A 20,000-nucleotide genomic window follows, 5' to 3' on the forward strand; every position below is an offset into this window, starting at 1 on the left:
GACTTTCAGTTCCAGCCAAGAATTGAAACTCAAATCAAATGGGCTCTTTACGCCACATGCATAAATGAAGCACTTGCATACGCGTGCATATAAGGTAATACAAAATTAGTATAGGTAATCGCCTTCTGAAAACACAAGTGATGCCAATCTTTATATTTTACGAGGAAACAGGCGCTTACTTGTTTATAATATAAAGGCAAATTTTTCTTTTATTTTAGTAGTGTTCAGGTAGTGTCAATGAACTGTAAAACGCACAAATCAGCTGAATGAAATTTTGTTTTGTACAACAACACCAAGTAATGAAACGAGCCCCACGTGAAATTAATGACAAATGCCCTCTGTCTTAGCCAATCAGCATTAAGTAATTTTGCCCTCTATATTATAAAGCAAGAAAACACCTTGAAGGCATTGCCCTCAAGGGATCTAAAAGGTCTCCACAAAAGCTCATGACTTTGAAGCGTTTAACTCTGTTTCAGAGCTGGGGTTTTTTATTTGGATGTAACGTAATCCGCGCACGTTACAGCGCGTACAGCTTCGATCTTATTTTTGTCCATATTTGGGCATAAAAGTGATGTCCTAAAATCCCCAGCTTTGTTCCAAGGAAACGAGTCGCAAGTTACACGCTTCAAGGTCACGTGCTTCTTCCACTGAGACACTTTACATGGCAATGCATGGCAATGCGAAAGACCGACCATTTTCACCAAGATGGGGGGGTTGAGCCAATATAGAAATAGTTCTTGTGCAAAAGAGAAGAAGAAAACACACAAGAAAATATGGAGGGACCACTTTCGAAGTTACTTCAGCCTTGTTTTCAAAGGGAGCATAAATGCAAAAATCAGTCTTTATCCCAATGAATAAAATACTCAATTACCATCGTAAAAAAATCCGCACTTTATCTCGCTTTGAAACCGAGGCTGATATAGATAACCTATCGGGCGTGTTAGTAAAGGAATTTGAAACAAACATTACAAAGAAATTTAACCATGTTATTCCACTATATTCTCCCTCTCTCATGCCATTATGGGTACATTCTGACATAGAAGACAGAAATTCCCTTTCTTTGGACTCAAGTGGCGCGTTTCTCGAAAGTCCCGAAAAGCCATTTGTGAAACTGCCAACCGCTTGTTTTGGAAAGCCGGTCTTTTAACATGTTTTCAAAGCAACAAAAAGAAAAAATGACTTTGAAGTTTGACGACGGAAGTCCTATCCGTTTTTGAGATACAAAGGGTGATTGTGACACCCGAAAATAGCCCGTAAAGTTTCGGGACTTTCGAGAAACGGGCATCAGACAACAACTAGTCATTTTTCGGGTTCCCCAAAACCCTGAAACCAAGAGAACACCAGTTACGAGAAGAACTGCAGATGAAGCTTTTCTTTCAACTATACGTATTATCTGGGTTGTTATTAAAGTTCTCACTACACTGTCGACGGCTTGCTGTCTTATCTTTTAACAAAGGGACTGCTTCCCGTCTACCTCACAGACGAATATTGCGGCATCACGAAAGAAGGAGATAAGGTGGGACAACAGTAACTACTGGTCAGCAGGCAGCTCCTCGTATATATCATCTGGACCGCCATCTGTAATAAAACAGTTGAAAAAAAAGTATTCACCTCAAAAATATAAAAAATGGGAAAAAATCTTTGCGGCAACAAAAACAGATGATTGAATGATAAAGATTCTACAGTATTCGAAAAGCGGTGATTGCATAGCACAGACGCAGAACTAACCTACACCAATTACTAATGCTAGCTTTTAATAGGTGGTTTGCAAGCAATCTCAAGAGACACTGATAAAGCGCTTTTCAATTGTGTTCAAAGTATTATTATTATTATTTTGGTTTTGCATTACGTCACTCAGTGATACGTTCAAAGTTCTCGCGCCACTTTTTCAACCAATCAGAAATAAAACCAAAACCAATCGTGGCCCGCGCGTGCACATTTTCCCGCGCTTTGCGTCGGCTACGTGTAATTACTTCGAGTTTTTATTCGTTTACTGGATTGTCTCCGTCCTTTTTGATTGGCCAAAGTAACTACTTTGGTTTTGGTTTTACGACACTCGATTGAAACTCGCTCTAACAATGCTACAATGTACAATTGCCGGAAGACGAACAAACGGAGGTAATGAGAGATCTTTTGTTTTCGTCCACCAACATGGCGGCGATGACGTAACGTGAAAACCACCCGTAGAGCGTTTTCACTCACGTGACCAGGAGCCATATTGGATTACTAAAACAAAAGAAAGTATTTGCATAAAAATAGAGATCAATTCCCGGAGGATTAGTTTGGTACACAATCACGGCCGCCATTCCTTTGTTTTCGTCCACCAACATGGCGGCGTGTGACGTAACGTGCCTGCATATTACAGTTCCCGAATGGAAAACCAAGAATTAGAATCATCTCATACGCTAAACTTAGTACTGCTCAGTAGAGTTCTTTCTAATGGTCATTCATGCATAGAGTCTTCAGCTTGAACCAACAGGCTTTTTGCAACAAACGATCACATGGTACAAAATCCGCCATGCTGGAGGGCAAGCTCATTATTATTCCCCCACTGGGACATTAAAACAAAGAGACCTGAACCAGTCAAGCTTGACTTGCCTTTGCTTTAATGTCCCAGTGGGGGAATAATAATGAGCTTGCCCTCTAGCATGGCGGATTTTGTGCCATGTCTATTATAGTGAACAGAAGCACATGAAATCGATATCCGGTCACTTCCATTTGAGATGTCAAACTTAAGAATTTTATTTGCCCATAGATTGAAAACCACTTTGCGAAGCATAATACCACAGAAAAGTACTGTTAAGTATAGCTTTTATTCAAATGATCACAATTTAGGATTTCATCCGGACACACTCAAAACTTAGAAAAGCATAATAAACAGCACCACAGGAACCCATAGTCATACTTTAAGATTTACTCCACAAACTCAAGAGTTAGGACCACCTTGTACAGCGTATGCGTACAATAACAAGTGCCACGTGCCGGAAACAGGATAGGTTAACACTTAAAGATTTCATCCAAAAATCAAAAGTTGGGAAAAAGGTCGATTGCAACTGGAAAAGTACATTATCAATAGCTTTCATGTATTTGGCCACCCTGCGAGCAGAGCCTCCTTTTGTCTTTTTCTTTACTGAGGAGGAGAAAAGTTGGCTCTGCCCGAATCGCGTCAACTCCTTGAAGCCGCCGCAGTCCGGACTTCTGGACTAGTCAATCTTGCTTTCTCTCGTCAAACCGGTTTTCCAGTGCGAGCGTCAATTTAGTGACAAAACCGATGGTTATAATTGAGCTCGCTGTACCATGAAAAACCAAGATGGCGGCGAGATATGGCAAATTAGGCTTGGGTTCGAGACTGTATCCTGGCAACATGCAGCGCATATTCAATAAAGATCTTACTCGATTCATGCAGAGCCTTTCTCGAGAACGCCAAAATCGAGCAAGCAAAAGAAAGGCTCTGCTAGCAGGGTGGTATTTGGCTTACAAGTGTAAAGAAACAAAAGTGCACCACTCGTATTGTATCTTAATACAAAACTTAATTGTAAAGCAGAATAATTCGTAGATCATACCTTGTCCAGCAATGTCATCATACAACTCTGGTACATAACCTTCTGTTTTGGAGAAAAAATGAGCAATTTCATTGGACTTCCGGTTCCTGGTCACATATATACGATGCCTTGCGCGTTAACAATAACTCGAATTAGGCGCCATGTTGTTATGAACTAATTAAAATTTGAAATAATTCCAAAATACAGAACAAACTTAATATCTTTAACAATCAAACATTTCATTCAAACCACACAAACTTCATCAACGATGTAAAATACTCAGTTGCAATCACGTGACTTCACTCAAAAAGTCACGTACACTGTAATATACCTCTTAAAACTGACGGTCTTGAAACGGAGGATGGAAACATACATGTAGCCAATTGAAATATTTAAGTTGTACTATGTAAGTTGGTAGTGCATGGAATATCAGAAGTGCATGGAATCTTGTTGTGCTTTTTGTCATTCAATACGCTAATAATATCTTCACAATGATGTTGGGGGAGTCGTGGCAGGTTAGGGATTATCAACCGTGCCCTTCCACCTCTGCGACCCGGGTTCAACCCTCGGCCATGAGGTCGTATGTCGATTTCAATCTGACTCCGAGGGGTTTTTTTCCCTAGGAATTACGGTTTTCCTCCCTCATCAAAATTGACTCTCAGTCAACTACATTCCGCTGCGGGAGGATACCCTTTCATTGAAACGAATGAATAAAGTTGGCATTATTATTAGATAAATAAATAAAAGGAAAAAAATGCTACAATTTAATCACTATTACCTTCTTCTTTTTGACCACCATTTTGATACTGGTCGACATCTTCGTAAAAATCCTCCGTAATTACAGCACTGCAAAATACAAAAGCAACACAAAAACCAGTGAAAGAATATAAAGACCCGATACCAGAGACCAGACCAGATTAAACGATAATTAAATCAATAATGTCATTTGATGACAATCAATTACAAGTGAAACCAAAACCAATCGTGGCTCACGCGTGCACATTTTCCCGCGCTTTGTGTCGGCTACGTGTAATTACTTCGAGTTTTGATTGGTTTACTGGATTGTCTCTCCTTTTTGATTGGCCAAAGTAATTACTTTGGTTTTGGTTTTACGACATTCGATTGAAACTCGCTCAAAATCTCATTGAAGCTCTGTTTTCAGACTTAAATAAATGACAGTTAATTTCTTAACCCATGTCCATCTAAGAATGCGAATCATTTGTTCCTTACAAAGACAACTGAAATTCCTTCAGACCCATGAACTTCAGGGCCCGGTTCCTCGAAAGCCGATTAGCTTAATCCAGGATTAGCGTAAACTTTTGTTTCACGTTTTCAACTTTTTGGTGAAAGTTTCTTTTGCTTATTTTTGTTTTTCAAGGTTGACGTCTTCTTATGTAAAGTTCTGCCGAAAATCTGCGTTGAACAGCATTTGGGAGTAGAGAGATAAACTGCTTGGTTAATTTTTAATCTTAGATTAGCGTTAATCGGCTTTTGAGGAACTGGGCCCAGGTTTATAAATTTCAGTCTCGTTAAATGCCCGTAGACCAAAATTTTACTCATCAATGAAGAGACTCTTAATTGGGATGTCAGGGTCCACAAAAAGCTGTTTCTTGAATAGGCCATTTCCGAGTTCATGTCTGCCTTCTCTTCAAAGCGAGTCTAAGTGCGAAGTTTTTGTGATGTTAATTAGTTCTACTTTCCATTCGAATGAAAAATAATTTTCATAACAATAACTTTGCACTTAGACTCGCTTTGAAGAGGAGGCAGGGTTAGGGTTAGGCCTTCTGGCTTTGGTGGATGCAATAATCACATGAATAACGGTAATGCCAATTTTTTCAGTACTTTAATTTATTACTCATGAAGTACTGACCTGAGACGATTTCCTTGACTGTCAATCTAACAAAGAAGACATACATGTACCATTAGATTTTTACGTAATTTTCTTGAAACAGCTGTAATCAGTTTAAAGACAATTAACCTATGTACTAAAACAGCGAATAGCTTTGAAGGCGCGCTCTAATCCGAATATCCGAATATCCTTTGCTATTCATCTCGTGCAGGATTTGCGCCCGAAAATATTGTAATCGTTGCAAGAATAAATGAGTTAAAATCATCTTTTTGTGCTATGTTATATCACTGTTTTAATATATAGTATAATTATAGTGTCAGTGGCTAGTGGAGGATATTTACTTTGCTGCTTCCACTTTGGTGAATAGCTGTTAAGTATCTGTCTCTTAAAGTGCCCCTGTGACCAAAAAATCAATTCATATTTTTCTTTGGATTTCAAAACTATGTTAAAAAAGCAATAAGTGACCCACGTTTTAAGCCTTGATTTCAAAAAGACACCTCTTTATTTTAACTGTAATTTTCCTATTTAATGGTCCGCCATTACTAACATTATGTTCTTGAGAGAGCTGGATCGAGGAGAAAATGACGTCAAAGGCTCACTAGTTTAAGAATGCAATACGTGTGTACGCCGCAGAATTAATATGCAGCACGGGGTTTTTGGGCTTTCAGACTTTTAAACTCACGCTTTGCATATATAATAAGTTGCGTTCACACGCTGAAATTTTAAGCTAGTGAGCCTCTGACGTCACTTTTCCCTGGATCCAACCGTTTGAGGTCCAATCGGTCAGTTTTGAACGTGAGTAATGGCGGACCGTGAAATCCAAAACTTACACTCAAAGTAAACGGCCTTTGAATAAAAATCAAAGCTCAAAATTTTGCCAGTCAGGTGTTAAGCAAACACACTTTTAAAATCTGAAGGAAAAAAGGAAGTGGTTTTTTTGATCACAGGGGCACTTTAAGGAGGCTCAAACCAGTATCAACACTTGAAAGAAACGTTCTTATTAGAAGGATTGACAATACAACACTTAATCACTTAAGGTGGCCGAACAAAAGAACCTTCAACAAGGGATAATTAAAGATCTCTCTGTCAAATTACTATTAAAATAGTGTTAACTTGTGAGCATCGTTACAAGCTTGTTGCATGTAAATTATAAAGAAAATCTAACGACCAGGTTTTCTGCAAATGAACAAAACCGATTTTAAAGGCCTGTTTATATCTATTCATGTTGCCATGGAAACCGCATATACGTCGGCTCAACTATCAAAAAACCGAAGTTTCTGCAAAGTTTAAAAAAAATCTGTGGCGCTGATTCAGAGCCACATTAAATAATTGAAAATTTAAGATAGCTCTGAATCCGCTCCACAGAATTTTGTTAAACTTTGATCACTTTTGTGCAGGAAAAATTGGGTCAACGAGTTAGTTTTTCAGATATGAGCAACTAAAGCCAAAATAATGGGTTTTTCTGAAAGGCTATCCTGTTACCATGGTAACTTGTTGCATCACACAAATGACTGCAAGTAGTTGTTTAGCAATAATTGATGTTTCACATGGTACCACAATATTTCTGTTACGTGATGAAGTGTCGAAGTTTCAATCCTTGTAAAAACAAGGTCTCTTGAAAGTGTTGAAACGGGTTTGTGTCACCTTAAGTCTTTCTTATGCTTGAGCGAGACAATCAAAATTTACTTGCCACAACTTAATTACTTGACAAAGGACAGGCCGTTTGAATACATAACATTAGCTGCAGATGTCATTGTAAATGAAAGCCTTAAATCAGACTGGGCTGAAGTTCATGTTCTTTGGCTACACAGCGGCAGAGAACTAATTGACTTATATTGGAATTGCTGACTTTGTCAATATGAACGTTTCACTTGCACATGGGATTCTTTAGGACAACAAAGCAGTGAATTACAAATTAACGAGTTATCATTAGAGGAAATATCAATAAATTATTATATATAATACCATGAAAACTTACTTTCAGTTGAACAAAGTCTGTTGGCACATAACCCACTGAAAAGAAATTGAAAACGAAGATTGTAGAGGAACCAGAACACGAAAAATTGAAAACTGGTCTTTCACTCAATGAAGTACTTTTGTCTCTCAAATTAAAACAAAATCAGTCGCATTCAGCTACTCTGATGAACAACCCCTCATAAACGTAACCAAAAATCACTAGTGAAACATCAGGGGGAAAAATATCATCCGTGTACCAAAACAATACATTTCCAATTTTCACATGGAAAGGTATGCGGCACTTTCGATGTTATTACAGTGCAACGCGCCTTACCGTGGCCACCCAACAAACTATCACATTTGACAACTAAGTGTAAATACGTCAACTCAACAACCCATGCAACGGCGTTCAACTTACAACTGTGCCAACTTTGCAAGGAGGCGTGACTGTCAATCAAATTCACACACCCTGATTGGCGGACAATTCGTAAAAAAACTTTGTTACGTGTCCACGGACAATGGACCAATACAGACAACCAATCAACGATGGACCCTAACCCAAAAAACAACAGAGCTGCGCCCTAGAGGGGTTCAAGGAAATTAGAGGTTGTAAAGAGCAGCCAAAGCCTCTCAATTCTTGTCTCTGTGGGGCATTTAAGAACCATGCTTGATAATTTATTTCAATGAGTGGCACACACCCTTGGGTGTGACCTGATCTATATGATGACAGTTAACATAACCTAGCATCTATTTAATGTAGGAGTCCCCTATGAGTACCCGAAACCATCTTTCAAGAGGTGGTGAGATCTGTTTTTAGCACTTAAAATTAGCCAACACTCAACTGTTCTTACATCTTATCCATATGCATACTATATAATTGTATGCCTTTATTATTGAGAGCCCTGACGACTTTCAAAAGATTTAATATAGTTCACCAATTTCTAAACCAATTAAGAATAAACTTACAGTGGCCATCTTCGTTTTTAACAAGCCATTTTCCAGGAGGGCATCCTTGTTCGCACAGAATAGTCAGTGCCTCTCCTTGCTTTGCAGGTAGTTCAAATTTTCCTTCTCCAACAAAATTAACTTTAGCTTCCGCAACTCCATTGCCTTCTATACCTGGTTTTAACTGCATTCATGAAAAAAAAAAAAAATAACTGTTATCAAAATTTTAGCTTATAGTTAATTGTTACTTATCCTTGCAATGTGATTTTTAGTTTATCCCACAGTACACGAGTAATATCTCAAAGCAGACAACATAGATCGTCCATTCATTATATTCACTTCACCATAACATACAAAGGACAGATGCAGGAGTAACAACAACACCCTTATCAATTACATTCTGGTGCTTGAAGAAAAGGAAGGACAAGAAAAAGTTGACAACATCAGCTGCGCCAGTCAACAAAGTAGTCACAACAGGAACACAATCCAAGCAAAGATGGCATATAATCAACAAAGAGAACAATGTCACCAGAGCAAAGGTGTATGGCCAAATACAGAGTCCGCGATTGCTGTGGTGCATGCGATGAATTAACACAACAATAATGCCTAATGGCACGACTGTCTTTTTCTCTCTCAATAAAAAAAAAAACAGGGGCTCCAGGGGGAAGGGGCATTTTAATACAGTACATAGTCCTCAATATACAGTGGAGGGCAGCCATCACACATGACCGTTTGGGTGCGCCATCCTGGTTGGACTGGTCGCGCAAAAGCTGTAATGTTGGAGGATTGTTATCTGTACCGGTGTCTCTATTTGATAAGAAGGAGGTGCGAAAAGAGTGGCTAGAATTGGAGGTGGGGTGGGTGGAGGCGACAGATCAGCTGTGTTCAGATGTGGAGGCAACTCAGGAGTGGAAGGAGCAGATGGCACCTGTGAGGATGGTGATGGGAGCAAAGGGTCACCTTCGTCCTTGTCATTGAGGCAGAGGAGGGGGGGGGGGGTATCTAATTAGGCACTTTGTAGCACTCAGATTTCTTGACCCGATAGGCAGTACTCTGTAACTGTGAACCAACAAACGTTCACACATGGCACCATGCACCATCAATAGACAACACTAAGTAGCGATCTCTGGAACGAGATTTGTTGCGGTCACAACAGAGGTACACCTTGGTGACCAATGGAGAGTGAAGGGCTGTTGGCCACTTTTGCTAGGGAAGGGAGGGGGGGGGTGGCTTTGACATGGCACTGCTGGGATGGTTGGCTAGATGCTGATTGTGTTGTTTAGAGATCAGATTATGGTCAGTTAACGGAATCTGGTTGTTTGAGAACTGATCATGCTGGGTACACCTTTTGTGAGCTCACAATCCACGAGCATGAACTGAACTGTTGCAACGGATAGTACAACAGGGGACATTGGACCACCACCAGGATCTTGTCGAAGGAGTTTAAGTTCAAGCTCTTGGACGGCTTTTTCTGCAATAGGATTTTTGTTTTGATTCTTGATTCTGCCGATTTTGACGGCAATTCTGTGGTCTTGAAAGACTGAGTTGTTGTCAAGGGCCACGAAACAAGGAAGAGGGTCTGAATTGCACCAAGAGGGCCGTGGAATAGTTGCATTTCTATACACAGGCTGTTCAATGCATCACAAGTGTCATGTTTCACTGATTCTACTGTTTCCAGGCTCTATCTCGCATGAAATCAAGTCATGAGGGAAGGTAAGGCCTACGAACCAACCTTTGAAAATGGAATATTTTAATGGTACCTAAGTGCAATTTCATCTGGTTGGTCAGTATACTTGGAAAATTGCTTAAACCATTATGCAACAGTCACCCCAACTGAAATTTTCCAACAAATGGTAATCACCCTTAATGTTGCTGCTCTAAAGTTGGGGAGTCAGGGTGGTTAAGTGGTGATCAAACGTGCCTCCCACCTCTGTGACCCGGGTTCAATTCTGGCTCGGGTCATATGTGGGCTGAGTTTCAGTCAATCTCAATCTGACTCCGAGGGTTTTTCTCCGGGTACTCCGGTTTTCCTCGCTCCTCAAAATCGGCTCCTGGCTTATTTCATCAGGCTGTGGTGCTGTGCTCCGTGGTCATACATGGGTCGTGTTCAGGGGCCGAGCGCCTAACCGGCAGCACAGCTCCTTCGGTTCGACCTCGTTGAGCTGCGCCCGTAGTAATTCAGTCTCCGACTGTGAGAAAGGGCGATTAGCAGGTCAGATATTACTAAAAAAACCTTTATAATCTCAATGTTTTTCATCACCTTATGTTTCTTTCGAAGCTCTCTGTCATCCCTTTCCCTTTTTCTTTTCTCTTCTTCTTTCCTTTTCTTTTCTTCTCTTTCCTCCTTTTCTCTTTTTTTCTCTTCTTCTTTCTTCTTTTTCTGTTCTTCCCGTTCTCTTTTTTTCTGCAGCTCCTGTTCCTTTTTTATATCTTTCTTTCCCTTTTCTCTGCCAAGTGAACTTCAGGAAAAAAAAACAAACAAACAAATTTTCAGCGCTCTTACACAAGTTTCAAGAAACTAATTCCCCGGTAATTACTTGTTCAAGAGAACGTGCAAAATATGAGACGGTAATACACTCTAGTGTCACGGTTTGACCCGTTTAGAACAGAGCAAATACGGGCGGGACGAGAGTTTTTCAGTGAAAGAAATTGTTGTCAACACTTGCTTCTAGATAATTTCTTATTCCCTGATGGCTGATATCTCCACTTTCTCACTCAGACTATAAATGAGGGCCAAAATGCTCACATCTGCAGATATACCCAGTAACTAAAATCGATCTACAAGTTGATCTAATTTTTGAAGGAAGCATGGCACCTTCTGTAAGCAAGTTTGTAAACAATGAAATCAAGAGAAACTCCTCTATTATAATCATATTACCTCGGCTGTGTCACTGAGGGGGAGAATTTGTTTTCAATTGGTGGGTCGAAACCATCCTCGCAATTAGTGTACTCTTCCTCTATTTCATCCTTGGATCCTACTGCTTCATAAATTTCTTCTCCAAATTTCTTGCCATCCCCAACACTAAAATCTACAAAATTGAGAATTGATATGGAATGAATACAACTACAAAAAAGTAACCCAATGGCTCCTTTTTCTATGGCAATAGGCCACTTGCACTAAGAGGTCACATGACCAATGCTTCCCTTAAACAGTGAGTTGTAATCTTGCTGTTGCCAAAAATTGACAGAACACATAAAAATTATCTTACATGCGAAATTTGAAAGGAAACGCATTTAAGGGAGATATTTTATGGTACTTTGATTTTTCAACAAAGTAGCATGATTTGTCTTGGCCACCATGTTGGAGGGCATACTCTTGCCCTCCAACATGGCGGCCAAAACTACTTTTTGCTTACATCTTGTTAAATGTTTGATGGTTGAGTTCAGATGTGCCATAAACGTTATCACATCATTTTTTCAATATTTTCCTTGAAGTTCAAGTGCAAAATTTGTGTCAGAAAGAGGTAATTCATAATTTATAACAATCAAGTTTTGGTCACGTGACCAGCTACGGACTTTCTCATTTTAAGCAAATGGTGCGGGTTTGAAAAACCAAATCACTATTATTTTGTTTAAGAGATGACCCACTAATAGTGTTTCGAAGGCAAAATCATGTAACTTTCATTTTCATAAAAGCGATGTCACATGACCTCTTAGTGCAAGTGGCCTATTCTGCTGTTAATACCGTACAGTCATGTTTTGGGGTGGGGACCACTCGCATCCTGTTACACACAACCTGTCCCTAGCAATACTGACTGACAGCAAACTGTTAGTGGAAAACTGAGTGAAAGTTGGAGCGCACATGCTGGGATTTTAAGGCAGAGCCCTGAGAAGCAGTCTGTGAGCAAATTATATCAACTGAACCAAGGCTGAGGGCCTAGCGATTTCTAGCTCCCGGCTAAACTAACTTTTGATGGTGCTTAATATTCCAGGGTGGAAGAGAAAAGAGGCATCTATTAGCATGTAATTTTTAGTGACAATTCTTGGTTTCCACGTAATTGCATAATACCCTAATAATGGAAATGAGCACACATAAGGACAGAGACAAACTCTTGACTAGTATAGGAATAGGCAGGTACAAAAGTTGAACCGGATCAACTCTGATCGTTCATCTTGGATCGACCTAAAAAAGTGATAAGGCCTTGAGGAATCACCCTAGCCCTAATCTTTAAGTTAACCTTGGTGAAATTAGCGCAAACGTTGGATACCTTTCGCTTACAAAACTGTTTTTCAGAAGATCTGAGGTGAGCGATCCGAGTTGATCTGGTCCAACCTTTGTACCTGCCTGTATAAGAATTGAACCCAAAACCTCCAGATGAAATCACCAATGGTCTTTTTTGCTTAACCTATTGCCCCCTGTGAGTGAGACTTAAAGATTTTACTCTGTCTAATGCCAAATGCTTTTATTGGTCAATGAGGGCCACATCAGGGATGAATACATGTAGGTTAATGATATACTCAGCTCTGGCTTGATGGACCAATTTAGTGACCAGCAGCCCGTTTCTTGAAAGTCCTGAAACTTTTCGAGTACCACAGTTCCAACAGTACATTTAAAAATGAAGAGCATCAAACTTCACAATTCAGTTCAAAGACCAGTTTATCAAACCAAGCCCATCGCAGTTTCACAATTGGCTTTTTGGGCGTGAAACGTTTTTGGAACTTTCGAGAAATGGGCCCCAGGTCATACTTTATATTCTGGGTACCTGAAGCCATAAACTCACCATTTATCTTAGCTTGTTCAGCTACTGTGTCTAGATCATCATAGCTCTCTTCTGGTCCATCAAAGTTCTTATTCATCTCCTTTACTTTCTCTGCTATCTCGTCCACATCATCATAGTTTTCCTCAAAGATCCCTAAGAGGTTTAAACAGTTATTTTGTTGTCTCTCAAAGCAAAAGGACTAACAACAATAAAAACCTTTTCTAGCCTCTTAATTAATATGCAAATTCTCATGCCTATGGTTGCTACGTCCTGCAAATGTGAACAAGTCTTTAGACGTCATTCTGTGGCTTCTTTCCAAAGAGAATATAATAGAAGTATAAACCATTAAAATGATATTATTTTCATTAAAAGATTTCTTGAAAACATTCATGGGGCCAAATAAACTCTGCTAGGATCAGCAGAAATTTGCGGTTAATTTCTCAATGGATAAAACAAAGGATGCGTTGAGCTTGAGCTTGAGCTTGAGTGAGGCTCCAGCACTTGGCTAAGTAGCCTGACTTCTGGCTGTTATACACAATTGTGGTCTCATTCACACAGAAGCCCTTCCAGCTAATCCTGCCAAGCCGACCACATGCTGGAAAGGTCAGACCACAACACCGGGAACACTGTCCCCTACTCTTTTCGAATAGTGTGTGAGATCTTTAACGTCCCACAGAGTTAATGAACAAGGGTTGTGAGACGGGACCTCCGGCTTATCGTCCTTATCCGAGAAGACTAGAGAGTCTAACCATTTGCAGATGTAATTACAAAGGCAGCACTTTCTCCTCAGTTATTTAAAGACCCTGAGTGTTGGTCCAGCTGGAGTTGAACTCACGACCTCCCGCGTGACAGCCCGGTGCTCAACCAACTGAGCCACCAGTGCGTGGTCAAGTATTAATTAACCCTTTCACTTCTGTAAGGGCCACTGATTTTACTCTGTCTAACGCCAGACAATTTTACTCGTCAACGGGGAACCCCACAGGAGTGAAAGGGTTGATTAAAACTTCACCAACTGCAGGCCAAGAGGACATATTAAATTAAATTAAATTAATTAATAAATAAATCCAAACAAACATTACAGGTCAACAGTGAGGCTTGGTTCAAAAGTGCAAACTTTCTGGACATTGAAGGCCATTTTAATTCTTGTTCAATTCTACCAAACTTGTACATGTACTGTCTTTCCTCCAAGCATGAAAATTCATCACTTACTAGTCAATTATTATTTAAGACAGTAATACTAACAACACCATGATTGTAAAATTGTCACAAAACAGTGATGCAAAAAAAAAAAGAAAAATTCATCGTCTTTATTGCATCAGATTTTTTTCACTTCCAACATTCATCTGTTGGGGAATATATCAGGAAGGGGATGGGAAATGTACAACATTACTCGGCAACTTGGTGTCACTGTCCTGTACACTGTAGCAATGCCACATGTAGCCTATAATCTGGCCATTTTTCTGGATCTGATGTAGGGGTCCAGGGCTGGCATTTCAGGGGGAGGAGGGTACTTGGATCAATTAATTAGCCGGGTATGTGCCGCTGGCCTCTCAGGTTTCCAAACTTGGCGTCATATGTGCATTGAGTTTGTTGGTTCCCTACTCTGCTCTGAGAGGTTTTTCTCTGGGTACTCCCGATTTCCCATCTTCTCAAAAACCAAAATTTGATTTGATTTGATTTGTGTTGATTTTTTTAAATTTCAGTTTACAGTGTCCCTAATTAGTGCTCCAGAGATAGAAGACTAAACACTTTAATAAAGTTGTTCCTTTCCTTTTTCCAATTTTGGATTTAAAAGTTGCAAATCATACCTTTGTTTCCAAGCCTACTGTAACCCTGGACTACAAAACAACTCAACCAAGATATGATGAGAGGATACTGACACAATTAAATTTAGTTACCAGTACCTTCCTGTGGCATTGGCTGCTTACCTTCTTCACCGTTTGCTTTGCCGAGAACCTTATCTTTCATCTCATCTAGATCATCATAATCTTCCTGTTCTTGGATAACCTCTGGAATAGCTGGAAACATAAAATACAGACCAAGTTAATTTCTTTTAATACCAGTTTCAAACATTTTTTTTGGGACTGGCACCTTGCATAGGTCCTTAATACCAAAGTCCTCTTTTTACCAAAGAAGAATCAGAGGACAAAACAGAACAGCTTATTAGAGGTTATTGCAGGGGTATATCATATTGATCACTGTGACTGTTATTAAAAAAATCTAGCCACAGGTGAAAAAAAATAGTGGTGAAAATGTAGTGGTATTTTGTCGGTTGGATGGGTCTGAGGGTGAAGCCGGAGCTTTGTTGGAATAAAGGTGTGAAGTGTGCTGATGTGTGGCATAAGGAGGTTTCAGATGAGATGAGGATAAGAATGTGGAGAGCTGGTGGGATAGGAGCATCAAGGCAACACCAAAGATGAAACATAATCATCCATTTTTGGGGCGTTTTTACTTTTATTTTAGTTTGGTTTTCTATATTTTGGGGACATTTTTAATACAATATTATTCCACGCACACTTGTTGGATATCAGGGTTGTATATAAGAGACGGCAGCAGGCGAAGTTCGCCGGCTTCTCTGTCAGATTTCGCCGGCTACTTTCATTGTTTTAAGAGTCAAGACATGTAGAGGAGATGGCGTTTATGAGGTCTAAACTACTTGGGCTCAATAAAAATAAAAATTTGCAGTGCCTATCTTTTCTGAAAACACATAAAAGACTTCTGACTCAAGGGCAGTTTAAAAACGTTATGCTTGAGACTTTCGTTTTGAACAAATCTTGCTGCGGTGGCGTGAAAGTAGGAACAATATGATTTGTTGTCCCCCATATTGGATTTCGATATCTTTAAACAGCCACCGATTGTATCTTACAGGAAGGAAAAATCACTCAAGGACGTTTTAGTCCGCGTAAAACTTCCTTTAATCACGCCGCAATCATAAAGAAACTTGTAAACAAAGAAGCACTTTCAAAAGGTTTGTTCTCAAACCAGAAGGAAATTTACATATGATGTTCTGCTAGCAACATGCTCAGCCTGCGTTCACGCATCTCTTACCACAACTCAACTGAGGAAACAAAACTAGCCCTAACCTGCGATCAAGCATACTTTTCTTGAGACAAGGCGCTAAAAAGTACCTTTTCGCACCATGTCTAAGGAAAAGTACGCCTGATCGCAGGTTAAACTACCCCTGATCATTCACTAACCGCTCCTTCGTTTTCACTTCGAACCTTTCAGTTGATCATTTATAGCAAACGTAGAAGCTGATGACTCGTAGACTTTATTTAAACACTTGAACGTAACGCTCCTCGGAGTTAAATCCTACTTGTCCGCGTAAGTGCTCATCCTCTCGAGGGCATCTCTACGCTTCAACATGACAACGGATCCTTATCCAATGTCACTCTTGATCAACTCTCACTGCCTTACGGAACTCCTAACCTATTCGGGCAAAAACTACATCACTCTTAAACCGCTCGAGTGATTTTCAATTTTCGAAATTACTACAAACAAGTTCCGCAAGCATATTTTCCCGCTCATTACACAATGGAACGAATTCATGAGTGTCATCTTCACACCTCAACAGGATCGAAACATCCTTTACACCATTGGCCAATTAGTATCCTCCAATCAGCTTCTTTATTTAACAACCAATCAGAAGCCTTTGCTGGTCTAGTCCTTCAAGTATGTGCCATGTTTACAAGTTGTCAAGTGGCAATATTTGCCAGGCTCGTTAGCTCCAGCAAAATCACCAAAAAGATACAAAAAAGATCACTCCACTTTTTGTTTATAGGGTTGTACATGTATTATTGAAATGTCGCTTTGTCTTTCTTTGAGTAACATGGTTTTCATAGTATAATTGCATCTTGATTCATCCCTCTAATGTCTGAGTTTCATGGCCCACAATGCCAGGAAATGCCTTTTCCGGCATTCAGTTTTCAAAAATTTTCCGGGGGAGCATGCCCCCTGACCCCCCTGAAAGCGATGGACTAAAGCCCATCGTATGGGTCCTCCGGACCCACAACCGTCTACTTTGCAAAAAAACCCCGGCTACTTAAAACCTTAAAGAAAACCCTGGGATATGAGATGATTATAGTCAACTCAGCGCTACACGCCTTGTTGGCTATCCATCATTTCATATCCAGCTAGTGCGAGTGGAATAATAATATTATTGTTAATTATTTGTTACCATCGAATTTTTGACAGTTTAATTGCGATTGCAGTCTGTGATGATAATTATTATTAACAATTCCATTACTGTGAGTTCACCTTTAACTTTTTCAAGAACCTCATCTTTTATCTCATCCAGATCATCATAGTCTTCTTGCTCAAAGTTTGAGTTATCCTCTGGAACAACTGAAGATAATTATACAAATATGTTACCACTAGCAAAAATTCACTTTTTCTTTCAATGGCCTAATCAGATGAAGTCCTGAAGGCTGCATTTTCCAAGCTCAATCTCCCCACAGGTTTATGATACAAGTCACTGACTGTCTAGGCCAAAGATCACATCACATATACATTGCAGCAGGGGTGATAGTCCAGTGATAGATTGTGGTGAAATATGCTGGCTTGGCCATGTCTTCTGGATGGACCAGTAGTATGTGATGTGCACAGTCCGGCGCGCCTTCAAAATGATTAGGGGAGAAAAAAGCTAACCTGGATGTGACCAGTTTGTGCACAGATCCCTTCTCTCTTATGTCTACAACTCGCACGTCAAATATACATTCATTTCATTCATAGAACAAAACATACCAGAGAGTGAGTACCAGTAAGTTTAATTTGTTCTATGAACGAAATGAATGTACATTTGAAGTGCAGGTTGTAAACAGCAAACAAAACAGAGAAGTGATCCCCGAACTTATCTCGACAATTTAAGCAATTGTCTCTTAAAATGAGAACCAATTATTTTCTGCTTCCAACTGAGTGGCTTCATACAATGTAGCTCAGTTGGAAGAGCATAGTACCAGCATTAATAAATCAGAAGAGTAATATTTTGAAATTGCGAGCACAATTATTACCCCTAAATGGTATGACACAGTTCTATTACTAAATTACTTTAATGATAACTATAACAAAATGCAAGGGTAAAAAGTCTTTGAAAATACCTTTTTGTGCAAAAAAGTAAAAATAATATAATATTATATTCAATCTGTTTTGCAAACAGTAAGAAAGACCCCATCCAAGTGCACGTGATTGACAAGCAAATGGCGTAGGTGTCCAATTACCTTAAAGGTAATCAATTTGGAGTTGTTCAAATTGGATACAGGTCTGTAATTGGACACCCATGAGATCGCACACCAATTATGTGACAAATAGGCGTGCACAGAACCATGCAATCACATTCAAGTATTTTGTAATAGTTACGATTAACTGAAGAGTAAGGTCTGCTAAATTGGCCATTATCACAGCATGTGTATTACATATTATCTGAGGGAGACAACAAAAAATGCTCTTGGTCCGTGGTGCAAGGAAATGTTCAAAATGCAAATCACCTAAAAGCAACTATAAATGTTGGCGTCAGAGAACAAAAACATTTTTTCATACCTATGCTGTTCGCAAAACTTCTATTCAGTATACTGTTCCGTGGCCGAGCAATCACAATATCTGCTCTGGTGTACTTTTCCAGCCTCATTCTTAGGTTTCCTTGTTTTGGAGGTTTGGAAGGTGGCTTCCCAAGGCTCTCAAGTGTTGGCAAAATACAAAGTCTTGGCTCTCCATGAGCATCACCATTTACCAAATTCTTATTTTCATCAGTTGAATTCTCTTTTTTCTCCTTTGCACTTTCATCAGACGAACTTGAAAGACTTCTCTGCTTATTTTTGATACTAGGTCGTGGGAGGGGTTTGGGTTTCAACTTTGGCTTATCTTCTTTAATCTCTTCTTCTTCTAGTGGCACATGTTGTTCACACTGTTTTCTTCTTTTCTCGATGGCTTTAAAAAGCTCATTTTCAGGCTCATCTGTCCTTTTGCTGGTGTGCTTGTTATCAACATCTTCTGCGATTAAGCTTTCCCGAAAACCAGTTTTCTTTAGTTGAAAGCCAGGTATAAGCTGGGCAATGTCTGACATACCATTCTTTTCCTCTGACAGACTTCTTTGGAGAGATCCTGAACGCACCTTACTTGGTGCTTTTGGTGGAGGTGCACGCTGCAATGAACGTATCTTTTCTTGCAATTCATTAGTTGAGAATGACATTTCCACTTGATATCAAATTTGCAATTCAAGTCTCTGTTGATTGAATTCGTGTGCAATGAATATATTCTGTAGAAACTCTATCAAACCTCTAGGAGCTTCACCTATGGGGAAGTTAAAAAGGAAAAAAATGGTTAAGTTACTTTCCTAATCGTTGCCGGTTCAGTCAGCTTTGAAACTGAGTACTGATGAGAGCCCTTTGCAAACAATGTCCCTGGAGATCAGTTTACAGGTATTTAAAGTACGTATACACCTAACTTCAAAGTATTTTCATTTGCAAAAGTGAAATGTAGTAAAACGTCAACATACGTTTTACATTTGCTTCTCTAGATTTTACTTTTAATACAAGTACGGTAGGCCTAATTAATTAGGTACGAGAGATTACCAAGTTGGCATTCATTAGTCCCATGGCTGAGCCAGTGAGAAGAATGGTCTATTCCTTCAATGACGTCGAGAACTACATTTAATTTACATTGCCAAAGTTCTTTCAAAACTATAATGCAAAGTAGTTTATGATGTCATGGTTGGAATAGGCCCTTGCCTCTCACTGCCTCGACCATGGAACAAACGATTGCCAGCATTTTAAACTCTTGCATACCTTATAGGCGATATTAAAAACTAAAATCTAGAGAAGCAAAGGTAAAGATATGTTTGATATTTGACTTCTGCTAAAGTAAAAAATTTTGAGGTAAAGGTGCACTTTAAAGATAAAACTTCACAAATCAGTGGAAAGTGAAACCAGATTTTGAAGTAATTGTAGCTCCAATATTTTCAGGCAGCCCTGAAAAGGGGGAAGGAAGGGGGAAGAGGTTGGTTGTTGAGGAGAA

General features: G+C 39.5%; 1 protein-coding gene across 1 annotated transcript in view; it reads right to left on the bottom strand.

The window, feature by feature from the left end:
- LOC137973205 (DNA ligase 1-like) overlaps positions 1-20,000 on the bottom strand; it is a 22,131-nt gene that overhangs the window by 1,118 nt on the left and 1,013 nt on the right. Inside the window, exons 2-13 of the mRNA XM_068819976.1 lie at positions 18,528-19,277; positions 17,250-17,336; positions 14,921-15,010; positions 13,014-13,145; positions 11,171-11,321; positions 10,553-10,751; positions 8,314-8,476; positions 7,370-7,404; positions 5,413-5,438; positions 4,321-4,388; positions 3,564-3,605; positions 1-1,578 (exon numbers count right to left, since the gene is read on the bottom strand). The exon at positions 1-1,578 is cut by the window's left edge and continues 1,118 nt beyond it. Coding sequence (XP_068676077.1) covers positions 1,532-1,578; positions 3,564-3,605; positions 4,321-4,388; positions 5,413-5,438; positions 7,370-7,404; positions 8,314-8,476; positions 10,553-10,751; positions 11,171-11,321; positions 13,014-13,145; positions 14,921-15,010; positions 17,250-17,336; positions 18,528-19,176 — 1,689 coding nt within the window. The 5' untranslated portion in view covers positions 19,177-19,277 and the 3' untranslated portion in view covers positions 1-1,531. The remainder of the gene's footprint in view (positions 1,579-3,563; positions 3,606-4,320; positions 4,389-5,412; positions 5,439-7,369; positions 7,405-8,313; positions 8,477-10,552; positions 10,752-11,170; positions 11,322-13,013; positions 13,146-14,920; positions 15,011-17,249; positions 17,337-18,527; positions 19,278-20,000) is intronic.

This window comes from Montipora foliosa, chromosome 10, assembly GCF_036669935.1.
Source record: "Montipora foliosa isolate CH-2021 chromosome 10, ASM3666993v2, whole genome shotgun sequence".
NCBI lineage: Eukaryota > Metazoa > Cnidaria > Anthozoa > Scleractinia > Acroporidae > Montipora > Montipora foliosa.